The following is a 17542-nucleotide window of genomic DNA, read 5'->3' as shown; positions in this document are numbered from 1 at the left end:
ATTTTTAATTTACTATTTTTTCCGGAAGTACAGAAAAAAAAAGTTTTTCCACAATTTAAAATTAGCTCCTAAATAAATTAACATATAGAAACCCTTTCTTATAATTTTAAAACTTTTTATTTTTATAATATTAATAAACAAATTTTCACTCAAAAATTTCTTGTAGTGAGAAAATGTGTTAAACATTACCCTAGACCATGAGATAAAAATTATAGAAATCATAATAATTGGTAATTATGGTATACTAATGAACACACTTGTACATATAATTATAAAGTTCGGAGGTTTAATTTGAAACCTATAATTCATATGTTGTTTAAAATTTGTTACACAAATTAGGAGGTTACACTTTATTTAATCATTAACTTTGATAATATTTTTTTTATCCCGTAATCCTGAAGCGTATTGATTATAGAAAAATTTGATTTTGGTAATTGTATGACGACTAGTAATTACAGAGGAAAAAACAAATTAATCATAAAACATTTAAAAATAGGGTATACCTGTTTTCCATTAATAGTTCATGTCAATTTTGTTAATTAAAAGATTTTTTTTTAATTTAAAGAAATAGCGTTATTGTATCACTGTATCACGTTATTGTATAACGTTGTAATCATAATCATGTAACCATTATAATATGTATGAATCAGATGCATGCAGTATTTTGAATATAATTTAAAAGACATAGAAATAAAGACGTGTTAGGAATTCAAGTGTGATTCTAAATCCCACATTGACTAGAAATGAGAAAGTGGAGCACTATATAAGAATAAAGACCCATAAACCTATTGCCTTAAGATTTTGGATTGAAATCCCGTTAAGATGAACAACGGTACGAGAAGGGATACTCATGGTTGGAAATACTTCCACTGGAGGGGGAGTGTACCAATCTGGTTGAAAGGACTCACCCTTCCCATTGTCTTAAGGTTTCATGGTTGGAAATACTTCCACTGGAGGGGGAGTGTACCAATCTGGTTGAAAGGACTCACCCTTCCCATTGTCTTAAGGTTTTGGGTTGAGAGTGATGTCAATGCCTTATGTGACTATACCAATATTTCATAAGAAAATATGTAATATTCCATCCTATTAAATAGAAACTTAAAATAAAGAATTTTCATTATAAAATGTGTAAAAGTCTAAATTGCGCACCAATAACACACTAAAGTTCTACTTCAAAAGCCGAGTTTCGTTGTATAATGTTTGTATAATGTTAACGAAAAAACCCACGTAAGCTTTCATGTTTACTACTTTAACCTTTTTAAGAAATTATATCTCCAAAATACCAAAATACTTTAACCTTTTAACGTTAGCGGCTATCAACATTCGGTCTTAGTATAGTGTGTACAGGAATTGTGATTCTAATAATAAAAAAGTATTTTCTATTGTTGCTTGGTCTATCCGAGAAGTTAAATCCTAACTATTGAGAAGCATTAACAATTGTTATATGCTTCCACGAGATGGAAGTCATTCAGATATCGTTTTAGGTTCTGCAAAACAGACATAAGTATTTGGCTTTTCCTCTGAAGAAATGAAACTGAAAAGGGCATGACGAGGGGAAGTGGGATCCTCCTATCTGAGCTATGTGATTTTGTATATGTACAACAGAAGCTATTACATTCAATATAATACAAGAGCTAATGGATATTATATTTTAACAAAAAATGGGAGACGGGCCTTGTACAGGATTCATAGATATCGAACCAATTCCCTCCAACTCCGTAACTGTTATCATCGGGTAGGTATATGGTTCCAGAAATCAGCATTGTAATCTCAATGCTGATATGAGTGGTGAGAAAAATGGAAAAAAGTGATACCTTTGAAACTGAAGGGCAACTGGGCTTCATCTTGATCAAGTACAGTGATAGATTTTCAGTAGAGCACGGGACTGTCTAAATTGTTGAAAGTGATGAACAATCATGGTCCTAGTGATAGGCGCTGCTTCAAAAAGTTGAGGAGAGAGGGGTTGATCCAGGCATCTGTTGGGGGGATAGGTCAGCACTAAGGGCATCAACATGGGGTGAATATGGCTTTGTCACTTTATTTTTCAGTACTCCCTGAATAACAAGACAATAATTTCATTCAGAAGTCAGCTCTAATATTGTGTGCATAAACATTGGGAACATATAACTGATGTGTAAGCATGTTTTATTTAGAGTCTGATAGTTTTCCAACAGTTTAGGCTTGGTGGTCATTAGTTAAACAATTGCTTGAAGAACTAAAAACATACAAATTAGAGTATAAGGAAACATATGAAATAAAACATACCTTTGATACTCCTGGGCCATATGTGTTCAATGCATGGTCAATAGAAGAGTAAGCTTGAAGAGCTTGACGGGTATCAGGGACGCATTTTATAATGCGATGATTTTCTTTCGTATCCAATGCCCTAGACTGCAAATACAAAATGAGCCTTGAGGGGGGACCTCTCGGGTTGTCTTTTTTGCCATGAGTTAGTTCCATGGTAGCAAGGTCATCCCACAGAATATCCCACAATATTGAGCATGCATCCCTTGCAGGGCTGAATTTCCTCTGAGCAATAATATTGGATGGTTGCTGAATGACAAAGACAAAGATTGATAAGTAACAGTTGATTCAAGAAAAATAGGTTTTATTCATTGTTCTCAATCACGACTACATACTTGCAATAGTATGACTCTTCTATGGGTGACCATGAGAATTTTTCCTTTTGGAAGCATGAAGTGATCTTCATAGGCATCTGATAAGGCAAACTTTCCACGAACTTTGAACAGATCAACCTGACCAAAAAATGAACCTGATTCGGCCAACTGCAGTATCACCTTCAAGACAGAAACATAGCAATAGTCAGGAGTAGGAAAAGGAAATGAGGTAAATTTCATCGATATAATCAGTAAATTACAAAACAAAATATTTTCATAACATGGCCATCCACATAATTCACGTTCTCTCTCACTAGCTGCTAAGTATCTCCTGGAAATACAGTGATAACAATTTAAGGATAACAACTAATGAAGCTCAAAATTGGTAATATTGAAAAAAAAAAAGTTTTTGTCACTACTTCAATAGTGAGTTAATAAAGTTTATCTGAAAGATGGTGAAAATTATGTCAGTGAAGGTGATAGTTTAACAAGAAATACAAGGGATGGGGACTACAAAAGTATGACATTATAGTTATTCTCTAATGTCAGAAATGGTCATTAAAATAAATAAGACTTGTTGACTGAACCCTGAAACTCTTTAAGGAACAGAAGTACTGCTTGAAAGCAGGATCCTCAATTACATTAATACAATTCCAGCTTTCGCTTTTGAGCCTATAAACACAATATCTGTCAAAAACTTGTACAACTAAGAATTAAATTGTATAAAATTCGAACATTTGTTTCTTCAATAGTGACAGAATGCAATATCTCTTCTTTAATCTTCCCATCATGTGTCTAAACCACTGTCTAGAATTTCAAGTAGAATTAGGTTTCTTTGTATGGAACTTATCATTCACAATATTATGATTTAAATCTCAATTGTTAAAATAACAAATGAACTTTAGATCTGCCATAGCAAGTTGAACCCATGTTACCTGTCCTTGAGCTTTGTACTCATCATATAGTGTAAGCAAATTATCACCACTTATAACACGAGGCAGTCTCCTCCGGAGAAGTTGTTCATCTGATGTTATAGCAGATGCAATTTTCATTCTCATAGCATTAGCACCTTCAGTTGTTTTTGACAGAAGATCCAAAACTCCACTCATTGGCTGCGCAGCTGCACCAATAATTCCCTTCCCAACACCCTGAACAAAACCCTCAACACCAGAAGATTTTGCTCCTTCCAGAGGCTTTGTTAAAATGCCAGTTACCCCTCTGAATAAACCTTTAGCCAATGCTCCACCACCCTCTCTTATAACATCACCAAAATCCTCCACACCTTTAGTTTCCTGCACACAGTTATATTGAAAGCAGATGTTAGTATTATATTATATTAAATGTGTAACACATAAAGCATGAGAACCAAGGAAAAAATTGCACAGGAGAAATCCAATCAAACCTGTCTCTGTCGACTTTGAATGAATTTTTTATCCATAGACAATGCAGCTACACCTTTACTCATGTGTCCAAGTGCACTACTTGCATTGCCCAATATATCCACACCTGAGAGAAGCTGAAGTGGTTGGCCAAGAAGATCCTTTCGGACATTTGAGATAGCCATGCTAATCATAGAACTCTGCCTCATGCATACGTTTTCATTAAACCTCTGGTTTATCCTAACCTGGTTAATAAATAAATATTTATTGTAAGCATTATTTCAGATATTCCTGTCAAGAGCAAGCTGTTACGATAGCCTACATTAATTGTAAATTTTTTATTTATTGCGTTTTAATTAGTTGAGATTTTGTTTTAATATTAGGAAGATTGTAATAAGAATAAAATCCCGTAGTTATAGGGATTTATTCTTTCTAAGTATATGGTCTGTTACATATGTATATGTTTAAATAGGTCAATTGACCTAATAATCATCAATAAGGAATAAAGCAATTATTCCCTTCTGTTTTCAAGATGGTATCAGAGCTCCTGATCCTAGGAGTCTCTGACCGTATCCCAAAACAGTGAATCGCAGTTGTCACTGTTGCGCAGTCTTTACCCATTCTGTTTCACCGCTGCCTCTGTTTTTTCTTTTTTTTCCCACTGCAGCCTTCAACGCTGTTTTTATTTATTACTGCAGCCCATTGCTGCATCTTCAAGCAGTCTTCATCACTCTGCGATTGTCTTCCTGCAGCCTTCATTGCTGCACTTTATTTTTCCCATTCCTTTATTCTTGCTGCTATGGCTGAGGCAGTGAATTCTATCCCTGATTCAGGTGACAAATTCGTCCCTAATAATGGAGAATTGCAGAATATTCACTCTGCATACAGATTCAACGGAAAGAACTATCTTAAGTGGTCCCAACTTACACGAACCATATTAAAAGGCAAAGGCAAGGGCAGTCATCTTACAGAAAATCCTCCTAGTGAAACAGAAACTAGATTCAGATCATGGGAAGAAGAAGATTCAATGATTATGGCGTGGCTTTGGAATTCTATGATACCTGAGATTAGTGACACGTGTATGTTTCTAAACTCAGCCAAAGAGATTTGGGAGGCAGTCGAACAAACCTACTCAAAGGCTAAGGATGCTGCCCAAATATATGAAGTGAAGGTAAAAACTGTGGGAGCTAAACAAGGCAATAAATCTGTCACAGAATATGCTAATCAGCTCAAGTCCTTGTGGATGGAATTGGATCATTATCGTGTGATAAAAGCAAAGTGTTCAGAGGATTCAGTTCTACTCAATGAGTATATTGAGCAAGACCGTGTATATGATTTCCTGGTGGGCCTAAATCCTGAATATGATCAGGTTCGGATTCAAATTCTAGGCAAAGAAAGAGTTCCAAGTCTGAATGAAGTCATAGCCATTATCCGAAGTGAGGAAAGTAGAAGAAATCTGATGTTGGAAATTCCTACTGCTGAGAGTACCGCAATGAAGGTAGAAGATGGAGCGGCAATGGTGGTTAACCAAAAGAAGAATATTTTTCCAGCAGGGGAAAAGAAACAAGAAGAAGTGTGGTGTTCTTATTGCAAGAAACCACGTCACACAAAGGAGAAGTGTTGGAAACTAAATGGGAAACCACCAAACCGAGAATGGGGCAGCCAAAGATTTCATACCCAAAAGAGGGGAGGCCAAGGACAAGTAAATTTTGTAATCGGACAGAATGAAGAGATGGGGCAACTGAATCACGAAGAAATAGAAAGAGTAAGATCCTTTCTAAGTAAGATGGACAAGTCTACAGGTATGTGTACCTTGATACATTCTGGTAAGATTCCATATTCTCTTGGCTTTAATGTTTCAGATACAAACTTTTCACACTCGTGGATATTAGATTCAGGAGCCACAGACCATATGACACCTCTACCTATATATTTTTCCACCTACTCACCCTGTCCTAGCAATAAAAAAATTTCTACAGCTGATGGAACGCTTATAACTGCAGCTGGACAGGGAGAGATCCACATAAACCCATCCCTCACGTTAAAAAATGTCCTTCATGTTCCTAAATTATCCACTAACCTCATTTCTATTCAAAAACTTACAAAGGATCTCTGTTGTACTGCTATATTTGACAGCAATATGTGTATTTTACAGGACAGGAACTCGGGGAGGACGATTGGACGTGCTAAAGAATGGAATGGTCTCTATTACATAGAAAATCCCAATTTGTCTACCAAAAGTCACTCTCTTGTTACAGAATCTGCCATGACCGATAAAGAAAAAATTCATCTTCACCATTGTCGGATGGGGCATCCTTCATTTCAAATTGTAAAAACTATCTTTCCCTCTTTATTTAAAAACATAGATATAGGGAGTATGTGTTGTGAAGTTTGCGAGTTAGCCAAACATAGACGTCTCCCTTTTCCTATTAATAATAAATTGAGTGATCAACCTTTTTCTCTTGTTCATACTGATGTCTGGGGTCCTGCGAATATTCCAACTTTTTCAGGTGCTAAATGGTTTTTAACTTTTATTGATGATTGTACTAGAGTTACTTGGATTTTTTTATTAAAACACAAATCTGAAGTCAGTTCCATGTGTATAAATTTTGTCTCAATGATCAAAACTCAATTTGGTGTCACCATTAAGAAAATCAGATCTGATAACGCCAAGGACTATTTTAACATAACTTTAAATTCTTTTTGTCAAAAAGAAGGTATTATTCATGAGTCTTCGTGCGTTCACACACCTCAACAAAATGGGGTGGCTGAGAGGAAAAATGGGCATCTTCTAAATCATACCAGAGCCCTTCTTTTTCAAAATCATGTCCCGAAAAATTTTTGGGGGGAAGCTATTCTCACTGCCACATACCTAATCAATCGTTTACCCTCAAAACTTCTAAATTTACAAAGTCCTATGCAGGTCCTGTCCTCATTCTATCCCCACATAGAGTCCTCAAACAAACTTCAACCTAGAATATTTGGGTGTATAGCTTTTGTCCATGTTCACAATAATGAAAGGGGAAAACTTGATCCTAGAGCTGTCAAGTGTGTTTTTGTAGGTTACTCAAACACACAAAAGGGTTATAGATGTTACCACCCTATATCTAGAAAATTTTATGTGTCTAGAGATGTTACCTTTCATGAACATAAAAGTTATTTTGAGGAATCTCATCTTCAGGGGAAGAGTATAACAAAGGAAGATGAACCATTAAGGGAAGATGAGCTTCTAATATTCTCAAGACCTGAAATTAATCCTGGTGTGGTGAACATGGACAGACCTGAAAATAGTCCAACTCAACCTGAAATTGAAATACAACCAGAGACCGAAACTACTATCACCAAAACTCAACCTGAGATTGAACCTCAACAAATTGAAAGCCAATCTGAAACTGAGATTACTAATGGTAGAAAAATTGGGAAAAATTTGGTGTATTCAAGGAGAAAAACGAGGTCCATTCCAGCTTCTAGTCATGTTCAAGAATCCAATCCGGTACCACTATATGAGGTAACATCTACTAGTCCTGTAAATTTGTTTAATGAATGTGATGCTGGAATTTTGGAAACCTCAAAAGTACAGCAAGAAAACCTTAGCCTACCCAATGAGCTTGACCTACCTATTGCTCTTAGAAAGGAAACCAGAACATGCACTAAAAAACCTGTTTATCCTTTATCAAATTTTCTATCCTTCACACAGTTCTCTCCTACCCATAAAACTTTCCTTACAAATCTGAATAACATATCCACACCATCTTCTGTATCTGAAGCATTATCTAATAGAAAATGGAAACAAGCCATGGATGTTGAAATGGAAGCGCTGAACAAAAATAAGACCTGGAAGCTTGTTATCTTACCTAGAGGGAAAAAGGCAATAGGGTGCAAATGGGTATTTACTGTGAAGTATAAAGCAGATGGAACAGTTGAACGATACAAGGCGAGGTTAGTGGCTAAAGGATTCACACAGACGTATGGAGTGGATTACTTGGAAACTTTTGCTCCGGTTGCAAAAATGAATACGGTCAGAGTCATATTATCATTAGCAGTGAATAATGGTTGGGACTTACAACAATTTGATGTAAAGAATGCATTCCTACACGGAGATCTTGAAGAGGAAATTTATATGGAGTTACCCCCAGGTTATGATGAAATGGCAGTCTCAGGAACTGTATGCAAGCTAGAAAAGGCCTTATATGGATTAAAGCAATCTCCTAGAGCATGGTTCGGTAGATTTTCTAATGTGATGACAAGTTTGGGTTATAAACAGAGTCAGGGAGACCATACTCTTTTTTTCAAACACTCAGTTTCAGGGGAAGTAACTATCTTGCTGGTTTATGTAGATGATATTATTGTAACCGGAGATGACAAGAGAGAGCAGCAGAAGTTGAGTGAATGTCTTGCAGCAGAATTTGAAATAAAGATACTAGGAAAACTCAAGTATTTTTTGGGAATTGAAGTAGCCTACTCTAAGAAAGGAATCTTCATTTCTCAACAAAAATATGTTACAGATTTGCTTAAGGAAACCGGCAGAACGGCGTGTAAACCAGCAAACACTCCGATCGATCCGAATATGAAATTAGGAAGTATGGAAGAGGATGTGGCTGTGGATAAAGGAATGTATCAAAGACTTGTAGGCAGGCTCATCTACTTATCCCATACCAGGCCAGACATTGCTTTTGCTGTCAGCCTAGTAAGTCAATTTATGCACCAACCAAAAGAGGCACATTTGCATGCTGTATTCAGAATTATTCAGTATCTAAAAGGCACTCCAGGCAGAGGGATTTTGTTCAGAAAAAACCAAAGCCTAAGTATTGAATCATACACTGATGCAGACTATGCTGGGTCAATTGTGGACCGGAGATCAACCACTGGATATTGCACATTTCTTGGTGGAAATTTGGTGACTTGGAGAAGTAAGAAGCAGAATGTCGTGGCAAGATCAAGTGCCGAAGCAGAATTTAGAGCCATGGCTCAAGGAATATGTGAACTTCTATGGCTAAAGATCATCCTAGATGATCTGAAGATAAGATGGGAGAAACCTATGAAATTATACTGTGACAATAAATCTGCGATTAGTATAGCTCATAATCCAGTACAACATGATAGGACTAAACATGTTGAAGTGGATAGGCACTTTATTAAGGAAAAATTGGAAAGTGGGTTGATTTGTACTCCTTTTGTATCTACACAAGATCAACTTGCAGATATCCTTACTAAAGGTCTACACAATATTATGTTTGAAGATATTGTATCCAAGTTGGGAATGGAAAATATTTATTCACCAGCTTGAGGGGGAGTGTCAAGAGCAAGCTGTTACGATAGCCTACATTAATTGTAAATTTTTTATTTATTGCGTTTTAATTAGTTGAGATTTTGTTTTAATATTAGGAAGATTGTAATAAGAATAAAATCCCGTAGTTATAGGGATTTATTCTTTCTAAGTATATGGTCAGTTACATATGTATATGTTTAAATAGGTCAATTGACCTAATAATCATCAATAAGGAATAAAGCAATTATTCCCTTCTGTTTTCAAGAATTCCCATATCTTAAAAGTGAATAAACATTTGTGTGATACTATATCCCAATTAGTTAAACATTGTCAGAGAGATAACGAAATTATCTGGGATATTATTATGTCCCATAAATTATGAGATTATTGTCAACCATTTATTTTTACTGCACAAATAGTGTTAGCGATTCATACTTAATCATAGGTGTTGTTAATAGGATATTAAGTGTACTAACTAGAAGCTGTTAGAAGATTCTAGAGATTTCTCTGTGATTATTACTATAGGGTTAGAGTTCTCTATGTATAGATGTTAATGTAGGGTTTCAAATAAATTAAATGAATCAATATCTTTTTTCTTTCAGATTAATCTTTTCAAGTTGAAATCAGATTAATCATCTTTTAATGTTTCTAAAACTTTATGTAAAGACTCTGAGATTCTGGACACTTGTACACATATGACCCCTCATTCATCTCTTTTAATATCATATGTTTCTCTTTTTGTAACCACATTTCGGTTGTCAATGGGACTCGTATCCTAATAACTGAACGTGGTAATGTTTCTCTATTATCACCCCTCAACCTTAAAGATTTCCTTTGTGTTCTAAAACTTTCTAATAATCTTATTTTCCTTCAAAAACTTACATGTGACCTAAATTGTGCTATAACCTTCTTTTCCACTTATTGTGTTTTTGAATCCTGTTACGGGGAGGACAATTGGAATAGTTAAGGAGTAGAGAACGTTCTATTGCTTTAAAACAAAGGGCACTAAGAATTTTGAAAGATTAATATTAAAGAAAGAACATTTTTATTTAAATTGTTTCCTTTGAAACAATACATCAACTTCTATATATAGAGAACTCTAACCCTAAAGTAACAATTATAAAGAGATCTCTAGAATCTTCCAACATGTTCTAGTAATACATTTAATATTCTACCAACTTTTAGTGATGCATTTAATATCCTACTAACAACACTTCCCCTCAAGCTGGTGAATGGATATCTATCATTCCTATCTTGCACGCAAGATAACGAAATCACTAGTGGGAAGACCTTTCGTAAACAAATCTGCTAGTGGAAGTCCAGATGGGACGGAGAAAGTAGTGATAAGGCTACTATCTAGTTTCTCTTTAATAATTCTATCTATGTGCGTTTGGCCTTATCATGTTGAACTGGATTGTAAGAGCAATGCTAATAACTGACTTATTATCTAATAAAGGATCATAGGTTCTTCACATGCCATTTTAATATCATGTAGAATAATTTTCAGCCATAACAATTCACACACCCCCTGTGCCATAGCTCGAAATTCAGCCTTTGCACTAAACCTGGCAACAACATTTTGTTTTTTATTTCCCCAAGTCACCAACATGGTTTGAACAACAAAATGTTGGTGACTTGGAGAACTAAGAAACAAAATGTTGTTGTAAGGTCTCATGCAAAGGCTGAATTCTGAGCTATGACACATGGGGTGTGTGAATTGTTATGAATAAGAATTATTCTAAATGATCTTAAAAGGGCATGTGAAGAAGCTACTATTTTTTAATGAGATAATAAATCAATTGTTAGCATTGCACTGAATCCAATTTAGCATGATAGGACTAAACACATAGGTATAGACCAATAATATGATTAAGTCAGGATTCAAAATATTAGGAAAGGAGAAGGTTCCAGAACTCAATGAAGTCATGGCAATTATTTGGAGTGAAGAAAGTAGGAGTCAAGCCAATGATTGTTGAAGAAACAACCACCATGCTTATAGACCAAAGAAAAGGAGGCTCTCTTCCAAAGATGTGAGGAAAAACGAAAGAGTATGGTGTACTTATTGCAACAAGCCATGCCACACTAGAGATAAATGTTGGAGGTTGCATGGAAAACCCCAAACCAAAAATTGGGGAACAAAGAAAGAGTAAAACGCAAAAGCAAATTCCTTGGTGGAGCCCTAGAAACTTGGAAGAGTAAAAAGCAAAAGCAAAAGCAAACCCGTGGTAGTTATATCTAGTGCCGAAACAAAATTTCAAGCAATGACTCAAGAAATATGTGAACTGTTATGAATGGAGATTATATTGGAAGACTTAAAGATAAAGTGGGATGGACTTATGAGATTATATTGTGACAATAGATCTGCAATCAACATAGCTCACAACCTAGTACAACATCATAGAACTAAATACATTTTAGTGAACATTTTATCAAAGAAAAACTTGACAGTGTGTTGTTTTGCACTCGATATGTGTCTACTCAATGACAACTTGCAGACAAACTCACCAAAGGACTAAATAACAGTAACTTTGAGAGAATTATATCCAAGCTAGGAATGGAGACTTATTCACCTATTTGTTTCCTAGAATAGGCTGTGCTTGTTTCCTAAATTATCCAATAAATTTATGTAATGAGATTTAGTAAAAGATTTTTTTTTCTAATTTTGAGAACATGCAAGCTAGGAATGATAGATATCCATTCACTAGCTTGAAGGGGAGTGTTGTTAGTAGGACATCATTACTATAGGGTTAGAGTTCTCTATATACAGAGACTGATGTACTCTTTTAAATAAATCAATTGAATAAAAATGTTCTTTCTTTCATATTAATCCTTTCAAGTATAGGAGTTGGCTTTTTTTTTTCTTTCCTTTTTTAGCTTGCTGTTCTAATCTTTATACACCAGTTCAATCATTTAAATAATATATGAAAAAGGTCTTGATCGTACATCTATGATTTATATTTACTTGTATAAAGAAGATAATATTTTATGAACCTAGTACTCAGTTGTCATTGTCTTGGTGAAATTTAATCACTTTGTGAAACTTACACAATGTACTCCTAATTTGGAAACAAATGAGACATAAGATTGACAACTTGCATTCAGCAAGTACAATGGATTTTGAAAATGGTTCACCAATTAAGGTAACGTATAGAAAGTAATTAAAAGACTTACAGGCATATTTTCTGTGTTGCCCAATGCAGTCATTAAGGATGCCCAGAACCCAAGAACACCCCTTGGTCTTTGACTTGGTGACATAGCCATTGAAACTTTGAATCGAACTTCCGAAATATTAAGTACACTGTAATTCAATGTAATGTTATACGCAGTTTCAAGCAAACCAACAAATATAATGAGGCATTTCCAAGAGTCTAACATACCCAATTTGAATGATTGGATCAACCGAGGCAGCTGTTGTTTGAGAATCATACAGCCTACTGAGCTTCACCTGCTGAATCATTTCATGAAGACGCCAAATGATAGGTTCATGAATATTTATCAGAAAGGCAGCAGAACTTTCTGGCCCCTGCTTGCAAGAAACCGATCATAAAATAAAAGTGTCATAATTTATAAACTTAAACATTGACGTTTTTCTTTTCAGAATAGTAAATATAAGATCGCGTGATGCTCACATGAAGACCGATGTATGGATAGACACAAAGATCCACTGATCCATTTGACTGCACTGTAATGGAGCACTTCAGGATATAGTCAGTTTCTGATACAGCTCTCTGTGGCCTGAACAGAACTGGCATTGGAGTTAATGGCAGCTGGTTGTCCACTTGTAGCCCACACATTCTGACTTTGAATCTGGAACAGGATTGAAATTGAATTTCAAAATCAAATGGTTGTACAAATAGGATAACTAAACAGAAATAGATCTTCTACAGTTAATTTAAATCCTCTGCAAGTGATAAAGTTGTCTTGGTTGACTAGATAGTTAGATCTACCAGGACATATCAGAAAATAACTAATGGAAGATAAATAACCATGATGCAAATTCTAGCAAAATTCAAGATACAACTGTTGCAAATCTTACCGACTAATTCCAGAGCCCAGACCAGTTGAATACGCCAGAACAAGATTCTGAACAGAGAGATACATAATTTCCTCAGGTGTATGGTCAATAATAGATATCCCAAGCTCAGCAAGATCAAAATTGATGTGGAATTCACAATCTGTAATTGACATTAGCTGTTGCTTTTGAGAATCATTCATTGATGATAAATGTCTTCTCGGAGCTCCTGTAGGTTCATTTTCTGGCAACCAATCACTGATCTTAACAACATTTGATTTTTCTTCCTTTACTATAGTAACACGCAAGGCTCTAGTTGGTCCATCTTTTACATGGACAGGTTGGTGATCAGAAATTTCATCAATATCATACTTTAATGATTTCGCTGGGTCAGTTCCATCTACCAAGAGTTCCAGTAAACGTCTTCTACCAAGATCTTCCCACAGAAATGAAGCAGAAGAATGTGGAAAAAGCAGCTGCCAGGAATCACCAGTACCTTCAACTTGACGAAAGCGAATGGGCAAGAACATGGAGTGATTTTCAATCCTGTGAACATAAATACAATTAGAAAACATTAAAAAGCTAAATAACAAACATCATACTAATGAAATGTGTCATGAATGAGTCCAAGAAAATTTTGGTCTTGACTCCAACAAAAACAAGATCATGACAATATATATAAATGAAGAAATGGGGAATCCACCATACTTCAGATGTTAATAAAACGTTGTAGGTTTGATTTCTATATTACCCTTCCTCATTGTCGAAAAATGAACATAGTATTATGATGGTTCAAAGGGAAGAAACTAAGAACAAAAACCTATAAGGACTTGACAGCGAATCTGGACGAAAAACAACTTCAAAACGTGATCTCTTGGCACCACTTCTTACTGCTACCCTTATTTGCATTAGTTCATCTCCAACATCTTTTTTCAAGCTAATGCGCATTACACCTTCATAGCTTACACTAAATGGTGTACTCCATTTGTAGCCATCAATCCGCAACTGAATCAATATAGGATACTTAATGAGATATAGAAAACAATAAAAATATGTAAGTTAGACAAATATTTTGAAAATTAATAAAACATACCTTCAAAAGTTCAACTCTGGCTGATAACTTCCAACCAAAAGGCTTTGGACGATCAGTAGGATGAATCCATACAGCTGACTGAGTATCACATTGCTGCAGGCATATACTACATCCAAACCTATTAATGAACAATGTGTGTGGTTGGAAATGAACAACCTGTACATTAAATAGCTCAATAGTTAATCATAGCTCAAGTTTAGTAATAATATATATTAACCTGAAAAGATTTAATTGAATGAGAGAATAGATTTTATTGAATAGATTCTTTGAAACAATGCATCACCCTCTGTATACTAAGAATTGTAACCCTAAAGTAATGATTACAAAGATTTCTAAAATCTTCTAACAGCTTCTAATAACACACTTGTAATTAATTACAATATCCTACCGTGGTTTATCAATCAACACTTCCCTCAATCTGGTGAGTGGATATCTATCATTCCTAGATTGCATGTGAGACAATAAAATTGTTCTGTGGGAAGATAAGCCTAGATGGGACATAAGAAGGATGATAAGGCCACCATCAATTTTTCTTTAAGTGTCAATCCATCTCTGCTTGGTCTTATTATGCTGAACTGGATTGTGAGCAATGCTAATAGCTAATTTATTATCACAATAAAGAGTCAAATACTCTTCAGTCACTTTAAATCATTTAGACTAATTCTCAACCTTAACAATTCACACACCTCATGTGCCATAGCTTGAAATTCAACTTCTACATACACGCTGCAAATATATTTTGTTTCTTATTTCTCCAAGTCAGCTTATTTCCACCCATGAACATGCAATATCTTGTTGTGGATCTCGTATCTGTGACAAACCCTACATACCCTTTTTAGACTTGTCTTTAAATATTGAAGGGTTTGTGTTGAAATATGGGAGCAAATAGACATTTACTGTAAAATAAATATAGATTGTTGAATAATAAATATAGCCAAATAAAAAATTTCATAGCCACGTCATAATCATGGAACCTTCTTCATGCCCTGATTTAAACTGGTCATCCCTTTCACCAGGAGTATCATTAGTCAAGTGACAGACCTTTCCTTTCCATGTGAAAATGGTCTTAATGAATTGAGATTGTTGAATATTGAGAACAACCGATAGGGTTAATCTCCCTCGTGTCTAAAATACACATAGGGTGAATGTATTTATAATAAAGAATGACACAAGTATATATGACAACCAAACATAAATATGATAAATAAAAGATATTGCAATAAACAATATCTACCAATATTAAACAATGTCTATTTTTCCATAATAAACAATAGACATTATGTTTCCCTAATTAACATATAACACGATATATCTAATAGAGACCATGTGAGATAATTATGTCTATTTAACCTATAAGCAAAATGAACATTTTGCAATCGTCCAACATTCTGGGGCTTGTCTTTAATTTCCAGAGTAGGGTTCATGATTTTAGCCATCACATGTAAGTGTGATCAAGGCACTAGGGAGAAGATGAGAATTTTGTAACAATGAAGGCTAAAATGATGACTGAAGTCCTGCAACAATGAATACTACTTTTAGGTTTGGGTCCCACGATAAGAAGTTCCCAAAGATCAGAAGCTTTGATATTGTTTGATATTATTAAGATATTGTTAATCACAATATCAAACAATATCTTCTATTTACTCTATTTATTTTCAGTTACTCTTCTTAACTGTACTTCTCTCTATTATAAATAGATTACCCTGTGTGTGGTTTATACACAAGAGAGATTGATCTCAAACCCTATTTTCTCTATATTCAATAGATACCATCTCAAGTTTCTGCTATTTTATTTTGAGATACATTAGATTTATATATACAGAAAGCTATTAGCAATTTTAGAAAATTTTAGGAAATCAGGAAAATTTATTATAGGGGACACATCCCCATGATTATGGGATTGTTTCTACATATTTGCAGTTTTGAAATTATATAGGTTGGTCTTGAACTATGTGATATGCAATAGCCAATCATAATAGGAATTTCAGAAGGTAATGTTGGAGATCCTAAATTATAGTATATATGTGGGACAATTCTCACCATACAAGCCATTTATGAGTTAAGTTTAAACCCACTTCCTAATATGGTATAAAAACCTCTCCCAGTGAGGTTATTTGAGCCTACTGTGCCACCTGCTATTGAGGCAACTATCAAACTACCCACAAATATCTAATCCAACGCATGAGACATCAATGCCTCAGCATGAAGGGGTGTGTTGGAGATCCTACATCAATTATAGATAAGGCCAAATTAGAGTATATAGGTGAATTACAAGCCGGATTTGTAAAGAGGGTATAGCTTAAAACCACTTGCTAATAGATAATCAAATGATTTTGTAAAGGCAAGGAACAATATATATAGACTATAGACAACCTTTGTTCTATCTGAAGTCATGTTCAACAATGCTGAAAGCTTGTAGTAAGATACTTCAGAATCAAAAGCTTTGACATCAATACGTTCCTGTGAGAGTTTCAATGAACATTAAATACCATGGTAGAAACCTGAGGAAATACTTGTTCAAGTCAAAAGGATAGAGCAGTTAGTTAGCCAACTTTCAAAAAGCACCTTTTTTTCAAGTTCAAGCAGAGAAATCCCAGAGCTGTAAACTTCAGATGACCGCATAGAAACAGAAATTCCCAGCCTAGTTGATAAATATGTATCTTTAGGAGAATGAAACATTGTACTTCCACTACGCCCAACATAATCTTGTGGCGAAAGCATGCTTGGAAATGGACTATTGTCCTCAATTACTTCAAGCACTTGCAGGCTTCTTCTTGAATTAGAATGCCTTCTATCTAATGAGCTTATGGGATTTTTCAAAGCAGTTTTGGCAGACTTAACCGCCCTAGACAGTGGGACAGAATCCATCTCTGCATTTTCCAGAGGTTCTACCTCCACCACACGGTATGCCAAAGATAGAGAAGTATCGTTGACAATCCAATAAGGGACAAAAAGTCTTAACATCTTTTGAGCAGCACTGGTCCCACCCATATCATGTTCAATGCTCACACGCAATTTCCTGAAAAATGATGATTAAGATAATCAATGCTAAAATAAAGATTCTAACTAAATAAAATGAACATTGTTAGCATTATATTGAACAAAGAATCTGTTAAAAAGAATAGCCAACAATTTTTCACCATTACATAACTTTGGAAAAAAAAAAAAACA

General features: G+C 34.9%; 1 protein-coding gene across 1 annotated transcript in view; it reads right to left on the bottom strand.

Annotated features, from left to right (window-relative positions):
- Nucleotides 1-1350: 1350 nt before the first annotated feature.
- The window catches only part of LOC114177377, a 74842-nt gene continuing 58650 nt past the window's right edge, over nucleotides 1351-17542 (bottom strand). Inside the window, exons 51-63 of the mRNA XM_028062696.1 lie at nucleotides 16937-17390; nucleotides 16745-16831; nucleotides 14372-14527; nucleotides 14099-14283; nucleotides 13303-13824; nucleotides 12896-13073; nucleotides 12644-12789; nucleotides 12438-12564; nucleotides 4021-4242; nucleotides 3554-3910; nucleotides 2640-2798; nucleotides 2266-2553; nucleotides 1351-2054 (exon numbers count right to left, since the gene is read on the bottom strand). Coding sequence (XP_027918497.1) covers nucleotides 1941-2054; nucleotides 2266-2553; nucleotides 2640-2798; nucleotides 3554-3910; nucleotides 4021-4242; nucleotides 12438-12564; nucleotides 12644-12789; nucleotides 12896-13073; nucleotides 13303-13824; nucleotides 14099-14283; nucleotides 14372-14527; nucleotides 16745-16831; nucleotides 16937-17390 — 2995 coding nt within the window. The 3' untranslated portion in view covers nucleotides 1351-1940. The remainder of the gene's footprint in view (nucleotides 2055-2265; nucleotides 2554-2639; nucleotides 2799-3553; nucleotides 3911-4020; nucleotides 4243-12437; nucleotides 12565-12643; nucleotides 12790-12895; nucleotides 13074-13302; nucleotides 13825-14098; nucleotides 14284-14371; nucleotides 14528-16744; nucleotides 16832-16936; nucleotides 17391-17542) is intronic.

The sequence above is a fragment of the Vigna unguiculata genome, chromosome 3 (genome assembly GCF_004118075.2).
Source record: "Vigna unguiculata cultivar IT97K-499-35 chromosome 3, ASM411807v1, whole genome shotgun sequence".
In the NCBI taxonomy this organism is placed as follows: Eukaryota; Viridiplantae; Streptophyta; class Magnoliopsida; order Fabales; family Fabaceae; genus Vigna; species Vigna unguiculata.
The sequence above is the reverse complement of the archived record's forward strand: the minus strand, read 5'-3'. Positions and strand labels throughout refer to the sequence as shown.